A 26,708-nucleotide genomic window follows, 5' to 3' on the forward strand; every position below is an offset into this window, starting at 1 on the left:
TTTGTAAAATCAAACTGCTGCAGACTCGAAGGCTTCAGCATTCAGTTTATTTTACTGCATTTGCACATACTTGCTAGAACACAGTTGATCTAAACAATCCTGTACATAAACTGACAGGTGACGACAACAAGTAAAAACTGGAAGTCAGTAATAAAATACAGTCATGTTGTCATATGCGTCATATAAAACGAATAAAAGGAAAATATCTGAATAGCACAGATTATTTACAGAGGCATACTCTTGCATTTAAAGAACTTTTACAACTTCAGTACCTTTTTATAGAAATCAAAGTAAAGGCGGGGCATGTGCAATAAGGTAGGAAAAGCTTAGCTTTCTAAGGTTAAGGTGACAGTTTTACAGCAGGACGGAAAGGCAGGATGCAGACTGGGAAGCTGCTGCGTCAGTGCTTTGCTGGCACCTTTAGTAGCTGCATTGCAAAGAGTTGTCGCTGTTGGGATCCTCCGAGGATTCAGAGTGCCTCTCTGAAGTCTGCCTGGAGACTGGGGCATTCGTCTGCTCAGGCTGAGGGTCTGTAGTGTCTACTACTGGCCATTGACTGGGACTTCCTGAAAAGAGAAGTTGAGGTTGTACAGTAAAAAAAACAAACAAAAAAAAACGACTGGCTTTAATGGTCACTTTACACCTTTGGCCACAAACATGCAGGATAAACAAAAACAATGCTTAAGGCACAAAAAATATTTCAAGTAAGTTTTCCAATCTTATCTCCAGACACATGCATCTGTCATCTTGTTAAATGAATAGTTGCAAAGTTAAAAGTATGTTTGCTGTAAGGTCACGCAAAACACACCCCTGTGAGTGTAAATCAAAAAGCCTAACACAGTCCATACAGTGTTAGGAGGACACAGTTGTAGGTATGATCCTCCCAACAACTGTGTCTCATTACACGTTTAAATTCTGGTATTTGCTTCATGCAGGAGAAACAACCAGAGCAACGCATCCACACTAACCTTCGTCTGGTCCTCCAGACAGGCCTTTCAGGCCAAACTGGGTACAGTAATTTGTCTACCGATATTTCACAGAGAGGAAAAAAGGGGGAAAAGAGGAGTAATTCACTAATGGAGAAAATACCACTGTGGGTAACAGCATTAGTCTGACATATTATAACTGGGTCATACACTTCTTACTGTAGGCGTACCTCTAAATTCCCCCTGGCTTTCTTCAACACTCCATGGGTCAGAGACACTACAAAGGACAAAAATAAAACAATTCATTTCCACAGTCTTGTATAATTATACCGGTATCAAGACTTGACATTTACTTTATAAAATAATATCACACAAAGAAAAACTACAAAACAGGAGCAGAGAGACTGACTTGACAAATACTTCCATCAATAAACTCAAATAGCTGCAAAACTGCTTCAACCACACATTTCATCTTCTGTGCAGCTTAAAAGTAAAAGCAGATGAACTTACACTGATCGATGATGACTCTCTCCATTCCCTCTTTGAGCTGGTTGGTGGTGCGGAGACGCTTGATGGCTCCGCTCAGCATCCTCTCCTGCTGAGACAGCCGGCTCTTCAGTCGGGCTATCTCATTTCTCAGCAGCTCATCCTGATTTGGAGGATAGCAGGAAAGAAAGGATTTGGTCTGCAGATGTTTAACTGGAGAGCCCGGATACACAATGTGTGCTGTGCGTGTGTTTACCTGCTGGTTGTTGCAGCTGTCTCTTGCTATGTTCCCAACTGGCAAAGATACTCTCCACACCAGTTTGAGCAGTCGGCCAGCCTCCTCCAGCACCTGGTGCATGGTGTTAATGCTGCAGGATAAACTCTTCAGATGCTGCTGTTCAATCACCTACAAAGATGTGGACAGGCTAACATCACGTTTCTACTTTCTGTAAAGTTCAGCCTATTTAAACCTCACGATGAGCTCCCCACCTTGTTGTCACAGCCCTGCTGTTGAAGCGTGTGCAGGCACTCCTGCAGTTGCATGTCCATACTGCGTGACAGCTTCCGGCCGTCTGAGATCTGCTTGCGGAGCGCGTTGTAGTCTTCAATCAAGCCCAAAATGTGGCGCCCATTGCGGCTCGCCCACATCCGGTGACCCGGCACCAGCCGAGAGGGAGCACCGGAAATGCTGTCCCCAGAGCTGCTGCTGACCGAGCCACCATCCACCTCTGAGAGAGATTGATATCTCACATCTGAAAAGATCCAACATAGCAGATCCAGGAGACTTCAAATGTCACCAGTCTGTATTTGCTTTCATAGAAATATGTGATTTGGCTTCAGGACCAGCTTTGAAGAGCTTTTCTTACCGTGGTGGATGCTGGTGTGTTCTCTGTGAGTCTGGAACGAGTGATGGACAGTGTCTTCTCGGCCCGGCGACCTGCCCCCTTCATCTAAGAGTGATAAAAAATAAATAAGCAAATGAAACACCTGACCTGCCATGACCTGGCAGTGCCTACGTGGCCTTCTGAATCCATCAAAGCTCATCGGCATGCAGGAACGTGCTTTCCGTTTACCTGGAGAGGACAGCAGATAGTTAATGTTGATGGTTTCAGAGCGGCCGGGTCCTCTGAGCAGCTGCTCCTCCAGTCTCTGCCGCAGAGCCGTGTTGGTCTGGATGCTCCTCTCCAGCTGAAGCCTCAAGTGTCTGATCTCTGACAGCAGCTCGGCCAGGTCCACTGAGCCGGAGGAAGCGTGAGTGGATGGCTCCTGGGCCACCTCGCTGGATTCTGCACGCCGAATGAGAAAGAAATATCCTCCTGTTAGTGACGCTGAGGCTGAGAACTGCTGCAACCCCACAGGTACATTTCTACAAACTTGTGGTCAGATATTTTTATTCGCATGTGAGAAATAAGAACAAAAGAATAAAAAAAAAAAAATCCAAATCAAACTGAATCTGAAAAAATAAATGCTGCAAAATTACACGTCTGGTGTGTAAAGGCCTTAAATTTGATCATGTCAGCCAACAGGAACATTTCGCATATAAATTATTGTGAATGTTGGCTGATAAGGGTTGAGAAACTGTAGTGCAGGAATTCCAAACAGGATTTGAAGTTAATTGAAATTTGATGGTGTCACCATTACTTAGTTTATACAGTGTCAAATCTGGTGGACAAAGTGCAATCAAAAGATTCTGCAAATACACCCATAAATGCTAAAAACAAAACTGAATACAAGTTTGGAGGGTTTCCTCTTGAAGATGATCTCCTTGTCTCCCTCTTTACTGCCCCCATGTGGCCATGTTTCATCCAAAAAAAAACAATACACCAGTTATTAGCCAATATCATTAGACATTCTCATTACAATCTATCATCTTGTCAGTACACCAATCCAAACATGATCCAAAATTTTTTCTATACAACAAAAAGTAAAAGTTTCTTCCTCCAATACTCGTGCAAGCTGCTGGAAAATCTGACTACAGCACAAACATTTCAGAAGAACTCCAGCTACTGAAAAACAAAAACGGAAATCGTGCAGTACCGTTGTATTTGTTAGACTCGCTCTTTATTTTTTCGTAAACTTGCAGCTCCACCCGCAGCGTCTGGAGGAGATGTTGGGAGTCGGACAGCTGCTGCCTCTGGAGCTTCACCTCGCACTGCAACCTGGAGACAGTGATTGAAAGCGCAGCCAACACTTATTAAGAAATTCAGCCTAAAGTGATGCCTTGCCTTTAAAATTCGATATATTAAAAAAATTTATATTGTATGTATGTATGTATGTATATTTATACATACATATATACATACATACATACATACATATTATATATAGGCACACACATATAAAACAGAAACACTACCTACAACAAGCCTAACGTGTATACATTAGACAAAGTGACACACTCAGGTGAATGAAAGGGAGAGGAGATCTGACAGTAATCTACACTCCTGGTTTCGAGTGTCAGCCTCATGTCAGCAGGACCCGTGGCAAGAGGTCACATACCATCACTGTTAGCATCGTGTGCATGTGTGTGTTCACGGATGAGCCTTCAAGTGATGAGCTCAGGTTTCAGAGACATACTAACAGTAAGGAATAATGGCAACAGTAATGACTTTTTAGAATGGCCATTAGTAGCTATGTGGAGTGTCAGGTTACACAAATGAGTGCTTTAATGACATTAAGCGTGTGGTGTAGAAATGTGTGCTCCCCATCAGGACTGATGTTGTGTGTGTGTGTGTGTACCTGTGCAGCTCCTCCCTGCTGCGGTGCAGTGAATCCTGCAGCTGGGAGTTTTCCCGGCTGCTGTGCTCCAGTCGCTCCTGCAGTTGGCTGTTTTCCTGCCTCAGAGCTTCACACTCCCTCCTGCTCTGCTCCAGTTTGGCCGTCCGCCTGGCCAGGGTCTCCCGGAGCTTCTCATTCTCCTTCTGCTTGTCTGGAGGAAATAAAGGTTGTAAACCTTGTTAAGTATGTAATTCCCGGAGATAATGGAAAAATATTTAGGGTATTATAGATCAGCATCAACAAGGACAACAAAAGAAATTAGCATCCGTTTCTCTCCTCTTCTTTTTTTCTTACTGAAAATCATGTGATTTTTAACTAAACATAAGAAGAGCGATACCTCTGGATGCCATGCTGAGCTGTTCCTTCAGAGTTTGGTTTTGTCCCCAGAGGAATCGCACCTCCTGAGTCAGCTGACCCTGCTCCTCGTTGCCGTGGATGAAGATGTTGGTGGCTGCTGGACATGGCACATACACATGTTGGACATGTGGAAACAAAAGACCCTAAATAGTCAAAGACAGTTTTTTGGTGTGTACCTGGGTCTTTTTCCACTTCAGCTAGTCTCCTCTCCAGCTGCTCCCTGAGACGGTCGTTGGTGCGAATACTTTCCTCCAGACGTTGTCGCAAAGCTCTGATCTCCTGTAGATGCTCTGCCAGCAGGTCTAACAGACACACGTGGATAAAGCACATTTAAAGGGAAATTCCATGTCGTTTTTTTACTTCTTTACATTAGCAACAAACTCACACAGCTCATATAATTAACAACATTTCTCTATATAATGTAGTCATTAACTGACATGCTAATCAGCCTACTATTGCTTTATATTTACCTGAATTCATCGTATGAGGCTGTCCTCCAGCATTCCTTTGTGCGCTCGTGTCTCCATCTTGTTTCTGTGCCTTTGTTTGAGGCCCTGAGCCCTCCTGGTCGTGCCCTTGTTCCTGCTCCTGATGATGGGAGGTGGTCTGGGCCATGATAGAGCGATGCAGGTCCAGTTCGCTGCGTAGGGTGGCGTTAAGCTCCTCGCTGCTCCTCAGCTGCTCCTGCAGCCGCCCGTTCTCCCTATGCAGGCCCTGCAGTCTGCCGCCAGCATCTCTGTGACCGGACACACCTTCGTCCTGAGCTCCTCCTATAGGTGACACAGTTGCACCCGTCCAATCAGGGTGTAATTGTTGACCTGAACGTGCACAGGAAGACAACAACACATGTGTAATCCAACACTTCAAATCCAAATTGCATATTATTATTATTATTCTTTGTCTCCAGGTGCTTCTAAAGGACTTCACTTGTCTCTGCAATAGCCTCTTGGTCACAAAATATCAGAAGATTGAAACAGATATGTGCCACTGAATAATGCAACTTTAAGTGGCAGTGGATTGAAACTGGACACCTCCTCTGGCATTGGCTGGCAAGCTTTGTCCTGCAGAACGCCTCACTGCAACAGAAAGGATCTGAATGGACAATAAGTGGTATTACAGGCAGGCACTAGACTGCCTGCGCACGTAGAAGAGGACCCGTTTGATCTCAATGACTGTGCAACGGGCAAGAAGGGAAGAAAATATGCATTTTTAATGAAGCAAACTGAATTAATCCTAGTCTGGCACAAAATCTCCAGCAGTATCAGGGGTAAAACTCTGACAAAAGGCTTCTGAGACTTAAAGCATTGGATCCAGAAATACTTACTGTGGGTTCGATTGCCACCTTGTGTGGTTGGGCTGCTGTGGCAGGAGGAAGAAGTCCTGTCTGAGTGGGACAGATCAGAGTGAGAGCTGTGGTGGCTGCTGAGACTCTGGCGTCTAATCTGGCTCTGCAGGCTCTGGATGAGACGGTTCTTCTCCTGCAGCTCTTTAGCCAACCTGGAAGGAGAAGGAATGATGCGTGTTAACACCAGTCGGGAGGCCTCGGTATGACTGCTGGGAGAGAAAAAGGAACAGCAACCCCAAAAAGTAAAGAAAACTATGTTCCTAAAACCAGCGGGCTTCAAACAACACACAGCTGGGAAATCTGACACAGGAGCTCACGGCAAACGTCATGCTGTCTGGATCAAACCCACTCACAGGTCCAGCTGCTCCCTGGTGCAATCAGCCAGGGTGAGGTTTTGCTGGACGAGCAGGGCGACGTGCTGCTGCAGCAGCTCTCTCTCACCCTCTAGCTCCAGACGCAGATAATCTATCTCCTGCTGGATTCTACACAAGCTTTCAGGAGGACCTCTCATGCACTCCTCATAGGACAGCAGTGATTGTGATGTCTGCTGAAGCTCCCCAAAACTGCCACATCAGTAGTAATATGGATTAATGCGCGTGGCTCTGAGCAACCTTAATTTATAATTTGATACAAGTGTGTGGTTAAAAAATGCATTACCTATTCATATCAAGGATGGAAGGATACAATTATTGTACTGTGTCCAAAACAAACAAATTGCAATTTTGCAAGTCTACAGTTATTATTGTTGTATTAACTGCTCACTTAGAGCATTTGCTGCCAATAAAAAGGTAAAAAGGTCAAAGTTTAAGATGGCTATGATGTGAAACTGAAAGCATGGGGAATACAGAGTGACAATATTGACCCAGTGATGGGCAGCAGAGCCTTAATTTACTTCTGGCTGACACAGAAACAAAATAGGTCAACAGCAGGACAGTTATTCACGTGCACAGCCCAGGGTCATAATGCAAATAGCTGGGGGCAGTTTTAAAAGGGTCATAATATGACAAACATCTCAAAGAGCTCAGCTAATGACCCAAAAATACAGTCGCACATGTGACCTTAACAAAGGGACTACAGTCTAGGTCACTAGAAGGATGGAAAAGTAAACACCAGCTTTTTTTTAAAAAAAGGAGCCAATTTCTCATCATATAACATATATATGTGATAAATGTTTCACCCACTGTTGCATACACTAAAAATAAAGAAATAATGTATTTGTACCTGCGAGACAATTCAAGAGCTGGCACATCCTCATTATCCAGATGAGTCTCTCCTACAAGACAGAAAAAGACGCTGTCATGGACGTGTCTGTACAAATCAGTTACGAGTGGCTGCTCTTCTGTCTTTGTTTCTCTTCTGGTGGCGTCTGTTTTCCCCTTGTTAGACTGTCAAGTCAAGTTTGTACCCGCCCATAATTTTAACAACTGCCTTTAAAACTACTCTTTGATAATGAAGGAAATCATCAGTAAGTTAATTGATCACCATATCAAGTAATTTCTTTCATTAAAATAATGCCCTCCATGCTCTAAAATGGCTTTGCTGTAACTGCACTTGTCTCCTTCAATCATTATACTACCACGGCACTAACACACATCCTCCAAGCACACTAAGTAAATACTGTCGCATAACCACAAATACACGTCTGCAGTGATGGCAGATACTACACAAACAACACCTCATCATGGATCTATATAATAATTTAGGCAAAGCAACTACTACAATTACGATGACGGCAGCAGCTACCTTTGTCCAGCCGTCCCTCCAGCCTGTCCAGAATGCTCAGGCTCTTGTCCAGCTGCTCTTTAACCACCTCTCCCATGTAGCAGTCGACCTTTTCAGCCTGCAGCAGCTCTTTGAAGGCCTGGTTCAGCTCTTCCAGCTGCCGCCGGTGCAGGGCTCCCAGCCTGCGGCTCTCCTTGATCTGCTGCCTCAGCTGCGAGAGCTCTCGGGCCTGTGACTTCACAAGGGAGTCCAGGCTGTGGAGAAGACCAAATTAGGGACAATTTAAAAAAAGAAGGAAAGAAAAAGAGCATGCAGATTTTCCACCTTCCTCTTGTGTTAGGGTTGGCACCAACCCATTTTAAATTTCAAATGCATAGAAAAAAAAAAAATCACAAACATTTGTTTATTGTATCAAGGCTTTTTGACTTTGTCAGGAACCTCTATTTCTACAAAATAAAACAAAAAAAATATTTTCACTAAATTATAAAATGCCCTAGTTGAAATTATGACCTTTGTGTTGTTAGGGTTGGTTTCGACCCAGGTATAATATTATGAGTATAAAGCAATAATTAAAGCCAAAACTGAAATCATAAGTGCACTGTCAGCTAAAACATTGACAGCAAGCTCCTCTCCTAATCATATGAGCTTTAGGGGATTCTTGTTTTGCGTGTTTTTTGCAGTATACCTGCACAAAAACAAAACAAAACTAGAAAAATTTGCATTTCCTGCGAAAATGCAGTGTGGATGCTTTAAAGCTGAAGCTGTATGCAAAAAGTAGCTGAAAAAGCTGAAAAGTTGCAGAAATTGTAAAAACTTTGCAGAAGCAAAAGAAGTTTGCTAAAATGGAATAACTTAGCAGAACTGCAATATCTTAGAGGAAACATAATACTTGGCAGAAATACAATAGCATAGCAGAACTTAGCAGAAATATTGTAACTTACCAGAAACATAACTTCTCAAAAATACAAGAATTTAGGAGAAATAGTATAAGATAACAGAAAGAATATATTTAGACAAAAATACTTAAGCATTACAGAAACACTATGATTTAGAAAAATAGTACAACATAGCAGAAATACTGTGATTTACCAGAGACACTGTGATGAACTATGAATATTGTCATTTTAAATTAAGACTATGTTTTAGCACAAATATTATAATTTGGCAGAAATACTATGATACAGCACAAATACTCTGGTTTAGCACAAATATTATAACATAGCAGAAATACAATTATATAGCAGAAATGCTATATTTAGAAAGAAAAATATAATATAGTAGAAATAGTATGATTGAGCAGAAATACTACAATATAGCATAATAACAATGATTTAGCAGAAATACTATGATTGAGCAGAAGTACTAAGATGTAGTAAAAGTACTTTGATTTAACAGAAATACAATTATGGAGGAGTAATACTTTAAAATGGGAGAAATATTGATACACACACACACATACACAGAGCCTAAAGGTAAGAGTATTTGTGCCATGGAGTGTTAAGAATGTGAGGTCCATATTAGAAAAGCTGGTAAAATCATAAAAGTTTGCAGAATTGTAATAAATGATGAATATGAATTACTGGTCTGTGACAGTGTATTAATTTGTAGGGAAAAAAACATGTTGACCAAGGTGGAATCGAACCCACGATCTTTGGCTTGCAGACCCGTGTCATTACCAACTGCGCCACTGGGAAAGAGAGGAGCCGTTTTGAAAAACAGGGTGATGAGCAGTCAGAATTAGATCCCGGTGAGAGGCGAAAAACGCCGTTTTTTGGAGTTACAAAACGTTGTGTAACTCAAAAACTAGGTGGACTAGAGGCATAATTCTTGTACTGGGTGAATCAGCGGACTTTGGTGTACTTTGACTGCGATTTTCATTGCTCTTTGTACAACCGTCGTTGAGATATGACGAGAGAGGAAACGGAAGACCTCAGACATGATTGGCTGGCTGGGAAGCCGTGCAGGCCCTGATATGTGATATGTGTCTGAGTCCGCACAGAGGATTGGCTGCCTGGCAGAAATATATAGAAATAGTATGATTAAGCATAAATACTACATTTAGCAGAAATACTATATTAAGCACAAATCCTATAAAAAGCAGAAATAGTATATTAAGCACAAATCCTATAAAAAGCAGAAATACTATATTAAGCACAAATCCTATTAAAAGCAGAAATAGTATATTAAGCACAAATCTTATAAAATAGCAGAAATAGTATGATTTAGCACAATAGTAATAAGTTAAACAGAAAAATTGGAAAAGCAAAATGGACAGCTGAAGAAATGCTGAACATGCTGAGGGTCCCTCAAATATACTTGTTAAATGAAAAAAATCAGCAAAAAAATATATAACAGCCACACAATCAGAAATATGTACACATAAGGAAACACACATGCACAGAGAGACACACACACAAGATCCAATTCAGTCAACCAGTCTAAATATATTGAATTTGAATCTTAGAATGAGATCATCCCATTAAAAGGCCTTCTCTCTCTCTCTCTCTCTCTCTCTTTCTCTCTCTGTCACACACACACACACACACACTGCTGAATTTGAATCCACCAATCAGAGAGCCTGTGCACTTTTTCCCGCCAAAACAGGTGCATCTATTTACACACGCAGCACAGAGAGACACAGGATTATTGCAGTCTATTTCTCATAGTGAGGACTCCCCTCAAACAAATGACCATAATTTCCTAACCGTAGGGGCTAGAGCGGTCATTCTTACACCGTTTTGTTCAGAAGAGATGGGGGAATCTTCAAGTGTTGACAATTTATCATTAAAATATGAATTTTTAGAGATATATGACATGGATGACTTGTTGACTTAGAAGCCACGAATTCCCCAATATGCAAATTTGAATGCCTCAGACCACATATATGATTGGCTGGCTGGGAAGCCGTGCAGGCCCTGATTTGTGGATTTGAATTCCTCAGCCCTCAGATATGATTGGCTGGCTTAGAAGCCATGAAGGCCCCAATATGCAAATTTGAATGCCTCAGGACACATATATGATTGGCTGGGAAGCCGTGCAGGCCCTGATTTGAAAATTTGAATGTCTCAGTCCTCACAGAGGATTGGCTGCCTGGGGACCTGGCAGAAATATATAGAAATACTATGATTAAGCATAAATACTACATTTAGTAGAAATACTATGTTTTAGCACAAATACTATAAAAAGCAGAAATACTATAATTTAGCAGAAATACTATATTAAGCACAAATCCTATAAAAAGCAGAAATAGTATGATTAAGCATAAACACTACATTTAGTAGAAATACTATGTTTGAGCAAAAATCCTATAAAAAGCAGAAATACTATATTAGGCACAAATCCTATAAAAAGCAGAAATAGTATGATTAAGCATAAATACTACATTTAGTAGAAATACTATGTTTTAGCACAAATCCTATAAAAAGCATAAATACTGTAATTTAGCAGAAATACTATATTAGGCACAAATTCTATGAAAAGCAGAAATAGTATGATTAAGCATAAATACTACATTTAGTAGAAATACTATGTTTTAGCACAAATCCTATAAAAAGCAGAAATACTGTACTATGATTTAGTAGAAAAACTATAAATAATCAGAAATACTATATTTGGCAGAAATACTATATTTTGCACAAATCTTATAAAATAGCAGAAATAGTATGATTTAGCACAATAGTAATAAGTTAAACAGAAAAATTGGAAAAGCAAAATGGACAGCTGAAAAAATGCTGAACATGCTGAGGGTCCCTCAAATATACTTGTTAAATGAAAAAATCAGCAAAAAGATGCACAGGGAGAGAGAAGTAAGTTTCTAGGTCAGCCTGGGAGCTGCTGAATTTGAATCCACCAATCAGAGAGCCTGTGTACTTTTTCCCGCCAAAACAGGTGCATCTATTTACACACGCAGCACAGAGAGGCACAGGATTATTGCAGCCTATTTCTCATAATGACGACTCCCCTCAAACAAATGACCATAATTTCCTAACCGTAGGGGCTAGAGCGGTCATTCTTACACCGTTTTGTTCAGAAGAGATGGGGGAATCTTCCAGTGTTGACAATTTATCATTAAAATGTGAATTATTAAAGATATTTGACTTCTAATGCACCATAACTGAGTAGAGCGAAGCAAAAACTGGCTTGACTTGCCCTCAAACAACGCTTTGTAACTCAAAATCTATTTGGAGTATCGATATCATTCTTTCACCGTAAGAGACAGCAGGCTTTGGTGAACAGTCATGGAAATTTTCAGGTCTCTGTGGAAATCCAACAAAAAGTTATGACGAGAGAAAAAAGTGGTTCATTTCCAGGGTTTGAAATTTGAAGAAATCTGAGCGACGGACGAATTTCCTACCCTCAAACAAGTCCAACTCATTTCAGAACGGTAATACGTGAGAAAGAAATTCTTGAATTGTGAGCGTCACGAGTGTCTGAAGATATACCGGGACAAGCCTCATGTCTTAACTTTGCTTCGTTAAGGAGATATGACGATTCGAATATGCCTCTCATTACAGAAATGCAGCGGTGATTTTGAACAAACTCTCCATTGACTTTATATGGAGAGTTTTCCGACATTGTGTTGGTCTGAGGAGATTTGCGAAAGTTCTATGAATACCACAACAATGATAGTGACATTTTCGGAAACCCAGCAAAAATACCTATGTTTTGATGTATAATTTGTGGAAGTTGAGTGAAGATTGAGCAAGTAGCAAGAAGTTGTTCGGACATGAAGAGAAGACTGCAAAACCTTCAGTGGCACACTGGAAGCCAAGTGCATAGCAACCATAACAACGCATGTATTTTGTGAAAAATCACAATTGTGCAACTGAAAACTTTAAGAGGCATAAAGGTAAAACGGTAAAAGATTTGAAAAAGCTGAATCATACCTGAATAGCCCAATAATTTGAGAACATTTTAAAGTTTGAATGGTTGTTCTACGTGAAAATATGAGGAAGTAGTTAAGTTTCAGAAACAAGCAAATTTTAGCAGAATTGCAGAAGTTTCCCATTCATTTCAATGGGACAAATTAAGCTTAATATTTTAAAAAGTATAATAGTGAAAAATACCAAAAGACATAGCAGGAATTAGCAGAAATAGCAGAATATTTTAAAATTTGAACGGTGAAAATCGGCTGAAAATTGTGGAAGTAGTTAAGTGCCAAAAAGTGTACGGAAGTCCCAAGAGGAACTCCACACAATAAAGACGGGACATGTCAAGACATGTGAGGTGAATTCACTCATTGTGTGGATGCTTTAAGCATCCACACTATTGAGTTCCTCTTGAGTTCCTCTTGGGACTTCCGTGATTTTTCACAAAATACATGCGTTGTTATGGTTGCTATGCTCTTGGCTTCCAGTGTGCCACTGAAGGTTTTGCAATTTTCACTTCATGTCCGAACAACTTCCTGCTACTTGCTCAATTTTCACTCAACTTCCACAAATTATACATCAAAACGTAGGTATTTTTGCTGGCTTTCAGAAAATGTCACTATCATTGTTGTGGGATTCATAGAATATTTGCAAATCTCCTCAGACCAACACAATGTCGGAAAACTCTCCATACAAAGTCAATGGAGAGTTTGTTCAAAATCACCGCTGGATTTCTGTAATGAGAGGCATATTCGAATCGTCATATCTCCTTAACGAAGCAAAGTTAAGACATGAGGCTTGTCCCGGTATATCTTCAGACACTCCTGACGCTCACAATTCAAGAATTTCTTTCTCACCTATTACCGTTCTGAAATGAGTTGGACTTGTTTGAGGGTAGGAAATTCGTCCGTCGCTCAGATTTCTTCAGATTTCAAACTGTGGAAATGAAGCACTTTTTTCTCTCGTCATAACTTTTTGTTGGATTTCCACAGAGACCTGAAAATTTCCATGATTGTTCACCAAAGCCTGCTGTCTCTTACGGTGAAAGAATGATATCGATACTCCAAATAGATTTAGAGTTACAAAGCGTTGTTTGAGGGCAAGTCAAGGCAGTTTTTGCTTCGCTCTACTCAGTTATGGTGCATTAGAAGTAAAATATCTTTAATAATTCATATTTTAATGATAAATTGTTAACACTGGGGAGATTCCCCCATCTCTTCTGAACAAAACGGTGTAAGAATGACCGCTCTAGCCCCTACGGTTAGGAAATTATGGTCATTTGTTTGAGGGGAGTCCTCACTATGAGAAATAGGCTGCAATAATCCTGTGCCTCTCTGTGCTGCGTGTGTAAAAAGATGCACCTGTTTTGGCGGGAAAACGTAAACAGCCACTCTGATTGGTGGATTTAAATTCGGCAGCTCTCTCCCTGTGTGTGTGTGTGTGTGTGTGTGTGTGTGTGTGTGTGTGTGTGTGTGTGTGTGTTTAGTGGGAGAGAGAGGACCCTGCCCTTATTTGGCAGCATGTCATTGTAGGATTTAAATTGAATATAGTTAGACTGGTTGACTGGATTAAAGCCTGTGTTTGTGTGTCCCTCTGTGCATTTGTGTTTCAATATGCCTCCATATTTGTAATTTTGTAAGTTATTACTATTCTGCTAAATCATAGTATTTCTGGTACTTTTCGGTACTTGTGCTAAATACAGTATTTCTGCTAAATCATACTATTTCTGCTTTTCATAAGATTTGTGCCTAATATAGTATTTCTGCTAAATTATACTATTTATTCTTTTTATAGGATTTGTGCCTAATATAGTATTTCTGCTTTTAATAGGATTTGTGCTTAATATAGTATTTCTGCTAAATTATAGTATTTCTGCTTTTTATAGTATTTGTGCTAAAACATAGTATTTCTACTAAATGTAGTATTTATGCTTAATCATAGTATTTCTATATATTTCTGCCAGGTCCCCAGGCAGCCAATCCTCTGTGAGGACTGAGACATTCAAATTTTCAAATCAGGGCCTGCACGGCTTCCCAGCCAATCATATATGTGTCCTGAGGCATTCAAATTTGCATATTGGGGCCTTCATGGCTTCTAAGCCAGCCAATCATATCAGGGCTGAGGAATTCAAATCCACAAATCAGGGCCTGCACGGCTTCCCAGCCAGCCAATCATATATGTGGCCTCAGGCATTCAAATTTGCATATTGGGGAATTCGTGGCTTATAAGTCAATAAGTCATCCATGTCATATATCTCTAAAAATTCATATTTTAATGATAAATTGTCAACACTTGAAGATTCCCCAATCACTTCTGAACAAAACCGTGTAAGAATGACCCTTCTAGCCCCTACAGTTAGGAAATTATGGTCATTTGTTTGAGGGGAGTCCTCACTATGAGAAATAGACTGCAATAATCCTGTGTCTCTCTGTGCTGCGTGTGTAAACAGAAGCACCTGTTTTGGCGGGAAAAAGTACACAGCCACTCTGATTGGTGGATTCAAATTCAGCAGCTCTCTCCCTCTGTGTGTTTGTGTGTGTGTGTGTGTGTGACAGAGAGAGAGAGAGAGAGAGAGAGAGAGAGAGAGAGAGAGAGAGAGAGAGGAAGCCTTTTTATGGGATGATCTCATTGTAAGATTCAAATTCAATATATTTAGACTGGTTGACTGAATTGGATCTTGTGTGTGTGTCTCTCTGTGCATGTGTGTTTCCTCATGTGTACATATTTGTAATTGTGTGGCTGTTATAGATTTTTTTGCAGATTTTTGTCATTTAACAAGTATATTTGAGGGACCCTCAGCATGTTCAGCATTTTTTCAGCTGTCCATTTTGCTTTTCCAATTTTTCTGTTTAACTTATTACTATTGTGCTAAATCATACTATTTCTGCTATTTTATAAGATTTGTGCTTAATATACTATTTCTGCTTTTATAGGATTTGTGCTTAATATAGTATTTCTGCTAAATGTAGTATTTATGCTTAATCATACTATTTCTGCTTTTCATAGGATTTGTGCTTAATATAGTATTTCTGCTAAATTTAGTATTTCTGATTAATTATAGTTTTTCTACTAAATCATAGTACAGTATTTCTGCTTTTTATAGGATTTGTGCTAAAACAAAGTATTTCTACTAAATGTAGTATTTATGCTTAATCATACCATTTCTGCTTTTTATAGGATTTGTGCTTAATATAGTATTTCTGCTAAATTATAGTATTTCTGCCAAATTATAATATTTGTGCTAAAACATAGTCTTAATTTAAAATTACAATATTCATAGTTCATCACAGTGTCTCTGGTAAATCACAGTATTTCTGCTATGTTGTACTATTTTTCTAAATCATAGTGTTTCTGTAATGTTTAAGTATTTTTGGCTAAATATATTCTTTCTGTTATCTTATACTATTTCTCCTAAATTCTTGTATTTTTGAGAAGTTATCATGTTTCTGGTAAGTTACAATATTTCTGATAAATTCTGCTATGCTATTGTATTTCTGCCAAGTATTATGTTTCCTCTAAGATATTGCAGTTCTGCTAAGTTATTCCATTTTAGCAAACTTCTTTTGCTTCTGCAAAGTTTTTACAATTTCTGCAACTTTTCAGCTTTTTCAGCTAGTTTTTGCATACAGCTTCAGCTTTAAGCATCCACACTGCATTTTCGCAGGAAATGCAAATTTTTCTAGTTTGAGTGGCCATTTGACTTCCAGAGTGCACATTTACAATTTGCAGCATACAAAAGTGAGAAGATTCACAGTGAGCCAAGTTCTGCATCATATTTTTGGTGAAAATGAAGGAGAGTACACAGAGCAGCGATTCAGATGGGCAGGTTTCTAGGAGGAAGACAATGTGGACTATCATCCAGAAGACACAGACACATCTGATCAGAGGTGGAGGTCGCTGGTGCTGAAGCTACTCCTGCTGAAAGATTCAAGTCCAAAAATGGTAATATATTTTGGAGCTCAGTACCTCATGATCTACATAGCAGGGCAGCTGCTGCAAATGTCATCAAAATGACCCCTGGAATCACAAGGTTTGCTCTGACCAAAGTCAGTGACATCAAGAGATGTTTTGAGCTATTTATGCCATTGTCACTAAAAAGAATCATCATTACTATGATGAACCTTGAAGGAGAAAAAAAAGTCCATAGCGACATGATGAGGAATACCTGGATGCTTTCATTGGTGTTCTTCTTGCTGGAGTGTACAGATGCTGCAATGAGGCCACTGATAGTCTATGGGACGCATCAACAGGCAGAGATATTTTCTGGGCAACGATGTCACTTCACACATTTGATATCATTTTGATTCAAGAGTCATCAGATTTGACAACAAAGAGATCAGACCGAGGTCTGACAAGCTTGCTCCCATCAGGGATGTCTGGGAGAGATGGGTGCAGCTTCTTCCACTGATGTTCATCCCAGGGCCAGAGGTGACAGTGGATGAACGTCTTGTCCACTTTTTGAGGAAAATGCCCCTACCGGCAATACATACCCAGTAAGCCAGGTAAATACGGCAGAAAAATCTGGGAAGCCTGTGATGCAAAAACCAACTATGGCTGGAATGTACAGATTTTCACAGTCAAAGCTGCGAGTGGCATCCCTGAGAAGAAACAATGAAAATGTGTGGTCGTCGATATGACCACTGGACTGCAGGATCACAATATCAGCTGTGATATTTTATTTTATTTTTTTTTAATTGAAATCGAGGGGTATAGTGAAAAAAAAAAGACCCAGAGGCCCACACCGAAAGTATTAAAACCAACATTTTCATGGATAAGGAAGTCTAAGAAGATAACCAAGAGATGAGAAACAAATTGGATGATCACTTATTGTTTTTAGTGTATTTTATAGCTGATTTAATTCACGGGTCAAAACCGACCCGTTAACATAAGAGATGATAACAGAAAGCTAACACAAGAGGAGGGTTAAAGTAAAGAAGGTGAAGTACTAATAAAACACTTCAAAGATGGTTAACCTAGCAGGTGATGTGGAGCGGCTGCGGGATGGCTGCAGTTGTTCACTGATGCTTCTGCTCAGCCTCCTCTCTCCTTCCAGCTCCATATTTACCCGGCTGCTTTTATCCTTAATTGCCTGGTTCTCCCCAGCCTTCTTCCCACTTAGCTGCCCACTTCTGTGGCTGCCATCTTGACTACGGTCGTCTTTCTGTGCACCCTCTTGATCCTTGATCACAGACGGGTCTGAGGTGTTGTTGACCAAGTCACTGGAGAGGGAGTTCCTATGCAGAAGGCTCTGCATTTGGAGGATTAGTTTTGTCTGGTTTTCCAGCTGGACCTTGAGCTCTTTGACTTGTCCCTGAAGCTGCAGTGGGTCCTCAGAAACACCATACTCACTATAGACCTGCAGACCTTTCAGACTCACCTAAAAATAAAATAGATGGAAGAAGGTTCAGATTTTGAAAGTGAAAGTGAAAACTAATGTTAAATGGAATCAAACCAGTAACACATGCTGTAACTTCTGATCATTGTTGTTACACTGTTGATTCTCACAAAGCTGTTTAAAATGACTGTAATGTATGTAAATGTTCTCAAACACACCTTATTCTCATTTCTTGATACATGTATTTATTTTTAGAATCTGCTTGAGTTGCCTTATACACCCATCAGTTATAACATTATGACCACCTGCCTAATATTGTGTTGGTCCTCTTTTTGCCATCAAAACATCTCTGACCCATCAAGGCATGGACTTCACTAAACCCATGTGCTGTGGTGTCTCGCACCAAAAGATCCTTCAGGTCCTGTGAGTTGTGAGATGGGGCCTCCATGGATCGGGTCTTTGGCCAACACATCCCACAGATGCTCACCTATATTGAGATCTGGGTAATTTGGAGGCCAAGTCAACACCTCAAACTCACTCCTGAACCATTTTGGGAGGACGCATTGTCCTGCTGACGGAGGCCACAGCCATCAGGGAATACCGCTTCCATGAAAGGGTGCACATGATCTGCAAAAACGCTTAGGTAGGTGATATGGATCAAAGTAACAACCACATGGATGGAATAAGTTAAGTTTTCCCAGCAGAACATTATCCAAAGCATCACACTGCCTCCTCTGCGTCTTCTTCCCATAGTGCATTCATCATTTAAAGTGATTCATCATCTTCTTCCATCGCTCCACGCTCCAGTTCTGAGGCTCACGAGTCCGTTGTAATCGGTGATGGACAGCAGTCAGAGACTTGAGCTACGGTAGCTCGTTTGTTGGACTGGACCACAGGGACCAGACTCTGCTTCCCATGTGCATGAAAGAGCCTTGGATGTCCTTGTCAAACACGCTCAAATCCTCACGCTTGCCCATTTTCCCAAAATATTCACTTGCTCCCTAATATATTCCATCCTCTAACAGGTGCCATGATGAAGAGATAATCAGTGTTATTCACTTGACTGCTGTATGAATCATGGTTCATAATAATGTATTTATCTTACACTAGGCCTTGGTAAACCTAAGACCCAGTCCTCCTCTATTCTGATTGGTCGTCACTCAACAAACAGAAGGTTTGAGCAGCAGGAGGACTCCTGTGTTCACAGACACAGCTCTGCATCTGAGCTAACCACAGTAGTGACATTCCCCATCATTCCCTAGTGAACTTTGCTGTGGAGTGCTGGGAGTGAGGAACAAGATAATAAGCAAATAATAAGATAAATACCTTGGCTGAGCTGAGAGCTGGGGAAGTAGGGTATGGGGTGCTGGAGGTTGAGTCCAGATTTTCAGTAGAGGAGAAATTGGCCTGTTCGTGTTTCAACAGGGAAGGCAGACTGGAGCCACTGCAACTAGGGTTTACTCCAACCTCTAAATCTGGCAACACAGGAAGCACAAAAACATTAGACTATGGGGAGGAGTCCAGTGCAAGTTGTAGAAAATAAACAGTGTTTGAGCAGTGTGAGGAAAGAAGTCATTTGTGATACAGCCAAATTTGAATAGGACAAGAAATCAAGGTAAAAGGTTAATGAGTGCTCAAAAGACATTCCCAAACCTTAAGTGAAAACATGCATGAATAGAGACAGCCCATTCAAATTTAGGAAGGGTGAAGAAAATTCCACAGTTAAAAACCAGAAAAAGACTGTGTGGTTACGGAGACCCAGGCAGAAAATATTTTTCAGAGACAGCGTGCCCTTGTTCACTCCTCATGCATACATTCTACATTAAGAGAAGCTGTCCACACTTGAGATTAGTATCCACTCAGCAGACAGACATGCAGAGTCTGTCTGAAGGCTGTCTACCTGTGCTACTGCTCTCTTCCCTATCGTTCTCACTCTTGCCACTGGTTTCGTAACCCAGGTCCTGCAAATCCACCTGCACGCCTTTGTCATCCTGCTCAGGAGCTGGCATTGGAAGCAATATATGTTTGGTTAGGAAGAAATCAATCAAGGAGTTCACATATGTCTCTATCACTACTTATGTTGTTCCTGACCAAACTGGGATTTGCAGTATCACAAAATCGTTTGAATTACTGTGGACAAGCACATGTAGAAGAAAGCTGCTCAACAGCTTACCTTTCTTTATCATTTCAGGAGAGGATGTACTGGTAAGAGCAGTGGCCAGTTTCGCCTCCAGGCTTTTACATGCCTTCTTCTTCTCCCTCAGTGCTTTGTGCAGTGTTTCCAGTTCAACCTGAACACTTGGCGGTAACCCTTTGCCGTCCTGCACTGCCCTGTGGGCTTCCCTCTCCATTTTGTGACCCCTCTCTTCTTGCAGGGAAGCCTGGAGCTCAGATATCCTCTGAGAGTAATCACTGAAGACCTCATAGAGAAGACAGAGATGGCGATGAAGCTCTAGTACCTTTGTTCCAGTTGAAGCAGTAGACAGGTTGTTGCTGGGTTCGGAGATTGGTGGGGCAGTTTCTCCAAGTTGCTCCCGCTCTTGGAGGGCTCTCTGAAGTTTGTCTAAATTTATCTGCAAGTCAGAGCTGATCTGGGATCTGCCAGCAGTCACGGAGCCAGAATTTGTGCAGTGTGCTGCTAAAGAGGCAACAGCGGACTCTGTTGCACTAAAGCAGTTCCTTAGAACGTCAATCGCCTCTTGATTTAAACTAGTATCAGGACTGTGGTGTTCCTTTTCCTCATTTTCTTTAAGTGACTCTGCTGCTACTCTGTCACTGGTGTATCCGTGTTGTGCAGTAGCATTTGTGGCCCTCAGTTTTTCTTGCAGCTCTGCATTGAGCCTATTCTGCTCCCAAAGTGCTTCTTGCAAAGAGTCTGCATGACGCTGCAGCTCACGCAGAGAGTCCTCGGTACCTTGAAGCACCCCTCCGGTGCTTTCTTCCTTTGGAGAGCTATGCAGCTGCTGCAAAGCTCCCTCAATCCTTTGACAAAGATCGCTGATTTCAGGATTCTTTTCTTGGCTTTCTGCAGAGCTGATGACTTTCTCTGCCAAATTCAGAAGCTCTATGAGCTGGTTGTTGAACTCCTCTTTCTGCTGCAAGGCTTTCTGCAGCTCAACGCATCTACCATGGAGAGACGCATCAGAACCCACAGAACCAGAACCTGTGTGTGAACCAAATCCACCCTGGCTGTCCAGACTGCAGGCAGTCAGATAAGCGATGGTAGATTCTGCTGCCTGTAAAGCCTCTACGTACTGGGAGTTCAGTCTGTCTTTCTCCCGGAGCTGTGCATGAAGTTCTTCCCAATCAGCAAGCTGCTCACTCAGCTTGTTGATCAGTGCTTCTTTCTCCTGGCACTCCTGGTGGAGAAGTTCCAGCTGAGTATATAGTCCAGAATCATCTTGGGTGTGATCCAGTGATGCTCTGGCTTCAGAGCCCTTGTCGGATCCCACTGGACTACAGCTACGATTAGGGTATCCAAGGGTGGCGGAAGGGGAAGTGCTGTGCTGGAGTGATGTGTGAGTGTCAGAGTCTGTGTGTACATGCTGGTCAGACCAGTAGACATCATCTGAATCAAGGTGCTGAAGTCCATCAGTTTTGAGCTGCTCGGAGCTTCCAGGCTTCCTGCTGCTGCTGTTAGACTCCACCCTCAGCCTCACAGGCACAGGAAGGCGAGATCTGCCTCCAGACTACAATTTAAACAAACACAAGAAACAGACATTAAAACCCCAAAACGCCTTCATGCAGGAAAGAGTGATGTCTTTTTATTTCTTCTGCAGTACAAAACTTACCCTATGTTTTGAAAAATGCTGTTTTTCACTGTTGCTGTGTGGCTGGCAATTAGTTCTTGGACTCTCCTCGTCATCTGCAGTGCTGACATTGGTAATGGGACTCTCCCTGTCTGAAATCTCATTCCACTTCTTCCCTCCCTTCTTCTTTGACAGTTTGGTGACCTTTGCATCTTCTGTGTCCAGTGCTTCCAAACTCTTCCTCAACTCAGCCTGTCCCTCACTGCTGTTCCCTGAGGCATCGGTGCTCTCTTTTTCTTTGTACTCAGACGATTTCTGTTCCTTCAGGAGACCCCGCAGCTCATCATTTTCTGATCTGAGCCTGAGCATTTCCGCTCTGTAATGAGAAACATTCGACCAGATTACAGTTCAGACTTCTAACTACCAAGTAATGGGGAAAATAAGGAGTAGACTCTGAAAGAAAGACCTACCTAAGGTGCGAGACAGATGTTGACCCACAATCAGCTAATAGGGATTTAAGTGCCATTAAATCTGTGTTCATCTCCCTAGAATATTCCTCCCCAGTGTCCAAGATGTCGCTGCTAGAGTGAGCACGCTCTCTACTCTGGCTGAGGCCGCTGTCCATGCTCACATCACCCAAAAGCTTTTCCGACAACATCTAAAAGAGTGATTATTTAGAAAGCAGGTTTTATAAACTCTTCAAATAGTACTTAAGCACTCAGTTGTTTAATGACCATCAGTTTCATACCTGTCCTAGTTTACTGCATGTCTGGCTCTCTTTGTCCTGACCAGAGAGATGTGTCTTGTTACTTTGAACCAGAGGCTGCTTCTCAAGCGTCTTCTTGAGCTGCTAGAGTAATGGGATGGGAGGCGAGTATGACACACATGGCTCGGTAAAAGAAAACTTAAAGTGGGAACAGAATCCATAAAGCACAGCACAGCAACAGCAGAATGGCATGATGTGTCTAATGTAGCATGGCGAAGAGAGACCGTTTTATGGGACACAGAGATAAAGATAAAACAGGGACTGATTAGGAGAGATGAAGGAAAGAGAAAGAGGGTACTTACTCTACTACATACAAGAAACACACTTGTTAAAAAATTCAGACATTTAGTACCACAGAGGGAAGAGAAATTAGCAACAGGTTAGACAGAACAGAGGTTAGGCTATAAGTTCTAAGGTTAGAAAGGAGCTATTACAGGAAGGATGTTAGACAATGATTCGTGATTTCTCAAGTATTTTCTAAATGTGGACATACTCTGGAAGAAACATTACTAATAAATGACAAGACGTGCACTCTTTTGGAAGACCTAAAAAACAAAAAACAACAACTTTGCAGCCATAACTTTGTGTACAACCTCGTCTCTTTGCAGCTGCTTTTTGCGGTCTTTGTCTTCTTTGTCATCAGTGTCACGCTCTGACTTCTCAATTTGTGAAAGTTGGCTCTGCCGTTCACTGTTTAAGGTCTGCAGCCTGCTGACATGGTCTTGCAGCTCAAGCACCTTAACACAGAGCGAAATCATTTTTACACATTTCCAGCTTTACAGTTGGTACAGTGACACCTGAAGCACACTAATTAACTTCAACGTGACACTGTATAAGAATGAGACAAAAAGCAACAAAATGTAAAATACCTTCTGTTTAAGCTCCTGAGCAGACAGATGAGACAAGCTGTCATCCAGTCCCTCTCCTACACAGATACTCATGTAGGAAGTCTGATCTCCAATTAAACTCAAAGAGTCGCCTGAAAAACGTTAAAATAATCTTATAATGTTGTCTGTATATAAACTGGAATATGACATCTGGAGTCTTTTTCTCGTCTTACCTCCATCGTTGGCTCCACCAACCCCTCCTCCACGGTTCTGAATTGCTCCTAAGCGTGCCTGCAGAGATGCATTCCAACGCTGGGCATCTTCAAGCTGATGTCTTATGCTCTCTAGCTCTTTAGGATCAATCAGGTCCATACCTGAAACGATACACAGAGGGTTACAAAAGGCCACGCATGACAGGGCATTACAGCAGCTCCCATGAGGCACCATTAACTTAAGACTTCATGTGCGTATGTCTAACATGTCATAAAGAGGGTGTATACTTCAGCTCTTTTTCACAACTTTAAAAACAAACACAGACCAGCCACGAAGCTGAGGTTTTACACCGCAGCACACACACCTTTGGATTATACCTTTCACTTTCATATTTTTCATGATGTCTACAATCTAATGTTCTTTAATTAAAATACTGAAAAAAACAAATAAACTAAAAAAATCCTTATAAATGAAAAATGTAAAAAAAAAAAATATGAAAAACAAAAATGGTGGATTTACATTGTGCAGTTAGTGGATCTTGGCTTGCTAAAAAAATCCAAGTCAGATATGCAAAATATATGTAGAGGAGCTAAAATGCACACCCACAATATACACAATCACAAAGTATGATTATTATTGTGCTTTTTCATAAGTGTGTAAACATGTAGCCTATGCAAACAAATCATAATGGTTGGTTATATAACCAAAGCATGAAGTGTGCAAATGTAATCAGTGACAATCATCCTGCTACGTCTATCTTGCCAGTCAGTGCTAATGTGAGCTGCGTCCCTGTTACTTACAGCTGACCTATTTTTACACCTGGCTCTCTGCAGGCAGCGGTGTGGGGAGGAGCATGCACGTGTGTGGTCGCCTGAGCGCACACGACAAGTGGATGGTCCAAGTTATTTGGCTTAGACCTCAGTGCAGAGTGACACTTTTAATCTGTTTTAAGGCTGTGCATTAATGCCACAACAAATCTGAAGGACAAACTGTGCTGAATTACATTAACTGCATGACGTCAAAGGAAAATAAATGCCACACTTTTTGGATTAGGCTCTATTTCTGGAGAGCTGCTCTTTTAATGTGGTACTTTGCACATTAATATCCTTTATTAAATCATTTGAAAATGGCACAACCATGCTTTTAAATGATATTCATGTGACAGATGGTTGGATGGGTTGGATTAATAACCAGAAGCGTGCTAAAGTGATGCAATCAAGAAGCAAAGGGACAAAACAAAAACAAACAAACAGCATGTTGAAAGTGAGAGACAGAGAAGACAGGTCTTTATTTATTTTTTATGAAGGACAAAGAGCAGACAGGTGTGAAATCAATACATTTACTGAGAGACAGTGAAAAGGGGAGCGACTGTGTTATAGACAAAAACATGCAGATAACTGGGAGATGATGAGAGCAGAAGAGACAGAAAGCAGACAAAGATGAAAAGTGGAGGGACCAGGTGTGCATGCTGAAGAAGAACACAACAAAAAGTAGACATGGAAGTTGTTGGCAGGACGAGTAAACATATTATATAAAGATGACTGGGGTTTAGGGGTTCCCTTTAATGATGAGTTATATTTTCTACCATTTTAACCACAATAAATGATAACAAGCACTTCTTTTCTCATTCACTCCTTTATAATTCCTTTATTTCTTTCCCTCTCATTCAGTCACCATCCTCATCTACAACCAAGTGTGTTTTCACTGCACCTTCTCTGAGTTTGGCTCTGTGTATCTCTCTCTCCAAGTCACCCCTTAACTCCTCATTAGTTCTGATGCTCTCTTCTAGCTGCTGCCTGAGAAGCTGCACTGCTGTCAGCTCCAACTGTAGAGCATGGAGACGCTGGGCACTGCAAATCATCCAAGAGGTCTGTTAGCGCAAAGCATTTGTTTCTCCTTTTTGCATTAAAGCAGCTGTTGCACATAACTACCTGTCTTGCTCCTTCACAGTCTTTACCAGGCTGGAATAGAGCTGCTGTTCAGCCCTCAGGGCTCTGTTCAGAGCATCGTGCTCATGTTGCAAAGCTGTGAGGTTGGGCAAGGCCTGAGGAGAGAAGAGAAACTATCTTAAAAGACAAAGCATCAAGATTGTAATGTTTTGCTCTAAAAAAAATTTAAAAAGCAGGTCATCTTTACTTCTTGCTGGCTGTCTCCACCGATCATGGTACTCTCCCTCTGTGGAAGCACAGGCAGGGACCTCTCCATTCCACAGACAATGACGTGATCCTGGGTATGATCAGGCCATGTGTGGCCTCTCTGACTGAGGCGCTGCTGGAGAACCTGCTCAAAGTCAAAAGTTAAACATCAGAAGAAAAACTCCTTCACTTGCTGACACAACTTTGACACTGTGTGGAATCCTTACACTGATAATCTCATCCTTGGTCTTTAGAGTTGCAGTGAGGGACTCAATATTAGCAGCCTGACCTTCACTATGACCCTTCAGCTCAGATAGCGCTGACTGAAGCTCAGCCAATGAAATCTAGAAATTGGGATGTAGGGAATTATGATTGACACTTTTAAGAACTGTATCCTATTATGGATTAATTAAATGCTTCTAACTCACTGACCTTCAGTTCATTTTCCCTTTTCAGTGCTTTGTTCAGTGCTTCAGTTTTCTGTGCCAGCTCCCTCTTCAGGACGACCACTGTTTTCTTGGAAAGTGGATTGTTCTCCTGGCTGTCTTCGCTGTTTCTCCTGGACAGCTCAGCTTCAGCACAGACAAAACAAAGTCAAACGTAGCACCAACATGCAGTCTACCTTTAAATAACCTGCGCGAGGGTGTTACAGGTCTAAATCCATTACCTTCCCTCTCGTCCAACTTCTCTTGCATGATCTGAATAGTTTGTCTGAGATTCAACACTTGATCTGGCTCTGCTTTCTGCCTCATCTCTGCCAGAAACTGGTCTCTCTCCTGACCACGCTGAAGAAGCTTCTGACAGTTTATAAAGATATAAAATCAGCACATTCAAATGTTTACAGGTAATATCTTAAAACACGTTCAAAACAGGGCATAGAATTGGGGGGCAGAATGTGTTATTCTCTTTGGGAGTTTGGATTTCCACATACAGTATTTTACAGCTGAATGGCTGTGCTGTATCCCACAGGATCTTACGTTAATAAGGCTGTCTTTTTCAGCAAGCAGGGCTTTGAGCTGCGCGGTCTCTAAATAACTCTCCTGGGCTGTTGAGGAGCTTTGCTTCTCAGCAGTGGCAAGCTCCTGCTGCCTATCAGACAGCTGCTTCTTCAGCTCCTGAATCTCTTGAGCACGCTCAGACAACATGCGATTGTAGTGCTCTGCAGACTCCTGGAGACGACAAAGAGTCAAAGTTAATAGTG

The 26,708-nt window shown here is 41.4% G+C and overlaps 1 protein-coding gene across 2 annotated transcripts in view; it reads right to left on the minus strand.

Annotated features, from left to right (window-relative positions):
* Positions 1-33: 33 nt before the first annotated feature.
* The window catches only part of cdk5rap2 (CDK5 regulatory subunit associated protein 2), a 41,822-nt gene continuing 15,147 nt past the window's right edge, over positions 34-26,708 (minus strand). For both annotated transcript variants that reach the window (XM_080872818.1, XM_080872817.1), the window contains exons 19-51: positions 26,485-26,676; positions 26,175-26,304; positions 25,940-26,079; positions 25,735-25,851; positions 25,509-25,652; positions 25,304-25,416; positions 25,083-25,222; positions 23,393-23,533; positions 23,202-23,311; positions 22,926-23,069; positions 22,315-22,416; positions 22,037-22,224; positions 21,609-21,942; positions 19,991-21,506; positions 19,718-19,819; positions 19,144-19,292; positions 17,456-17,859; positions 7,636-7,868; positions 7,114-7,165; positions 5,872-6,044; positions 5,018-5,365; positions 4,724-4,849; positions 4,528-4,644; positions 4,152-4,341; positions 3,450-3,571; positions 2,486-2,698; positions 2,279-2,362; positions 1,902-2,164; positions 1,669-1,818; positions 1,437-1,575; positions 1,157-1,203; positions 969-1,023; positions 34-566 (exon numbers count right to left, since the gene is read on the minus strand). In XM_080872818.1, coding sequence (XP_080728944.1) covers positions 421-566; positions 969-1,023; positions 1,157-1,203; positions 1,437-1,575; positions 1,669-1,818; positions 1,902-2,164; positions 2,279-2,362; positions 2,486-2,698; positions 3,450-3,571; positions 4,152-4,341; positions 4,528-4,644; positions 4,724-4,849; positions 5,018-5,365; positions 5,872-6,044; positions 7,114-7,165; positions 7,636-7,868; positions 17,456-17,859; positions 19,144-19,292; positions 19,718-19,819; positions 19,991-21,506; positions 21,609-21,942; positions 22,037-22,224; positions 22,315-22,416; positions 22,926-23,069; positions 23,202-23,311; positions 23,393-23,533; positions 25,083-25,222; positions 25,304-25,416; positions 25,509-25,652; positions 25,735-25,851; positions 25,940-26,079; positions 26,175-26,304; positions 26,485-26,676 — 6,624 coding nt within the window. In that variant the 3' untranslated portion in view covers positions 34-420. The remainder of the gene's footprint in view (positions 567-968; positions 1,024-1,156; positions 1,204-1,436; positions 1,576-1,668; positions 1,819-1,901; positions 2,165-2,278; positions 2,363-2,485; positions 2,699-3,449; positions 3,572-4,151; positions 4,342-4,527; positions 4,645-4,723; positions 4,850-5,017; positions 5,366-5,871; positions 6,045-7,113; positions 7,166-7,635; positions 7,869-17,455; positions 17,860-19,143; positions 19,293-19,717; positions 19,820-19,990; positions 21,507-21,608; positions 21,943-22,036; positions 22,225-22,314; positions 22,417-22,925; positions 23,070-23,201; positions 23,312-23,392; positions 23,534-25,082; positions 25,223-25,303; positions 25,417-25,508; positions 25,653-25,734; positions 25,852-25,939; positions 26,080-26,174; positions 26,305-26,484; positions 26,677-26,708) is intronic.

This window comes from Rhamphochromis sp. 'chilingali' (genome assembly GCF_963969265.1).
Source record: "Rhamphochromis sp. 'chilingali' genome assembly, chromosome: 2".
Classification (NCBI taxonomy): domain Eukaryota; kingdom Metazoa; phylum Chordata; class Actinopteri; order Cichliformes; family Cichlidae; genus Rhamphochromis; species Rhamphochromis sp. 'chilingali'.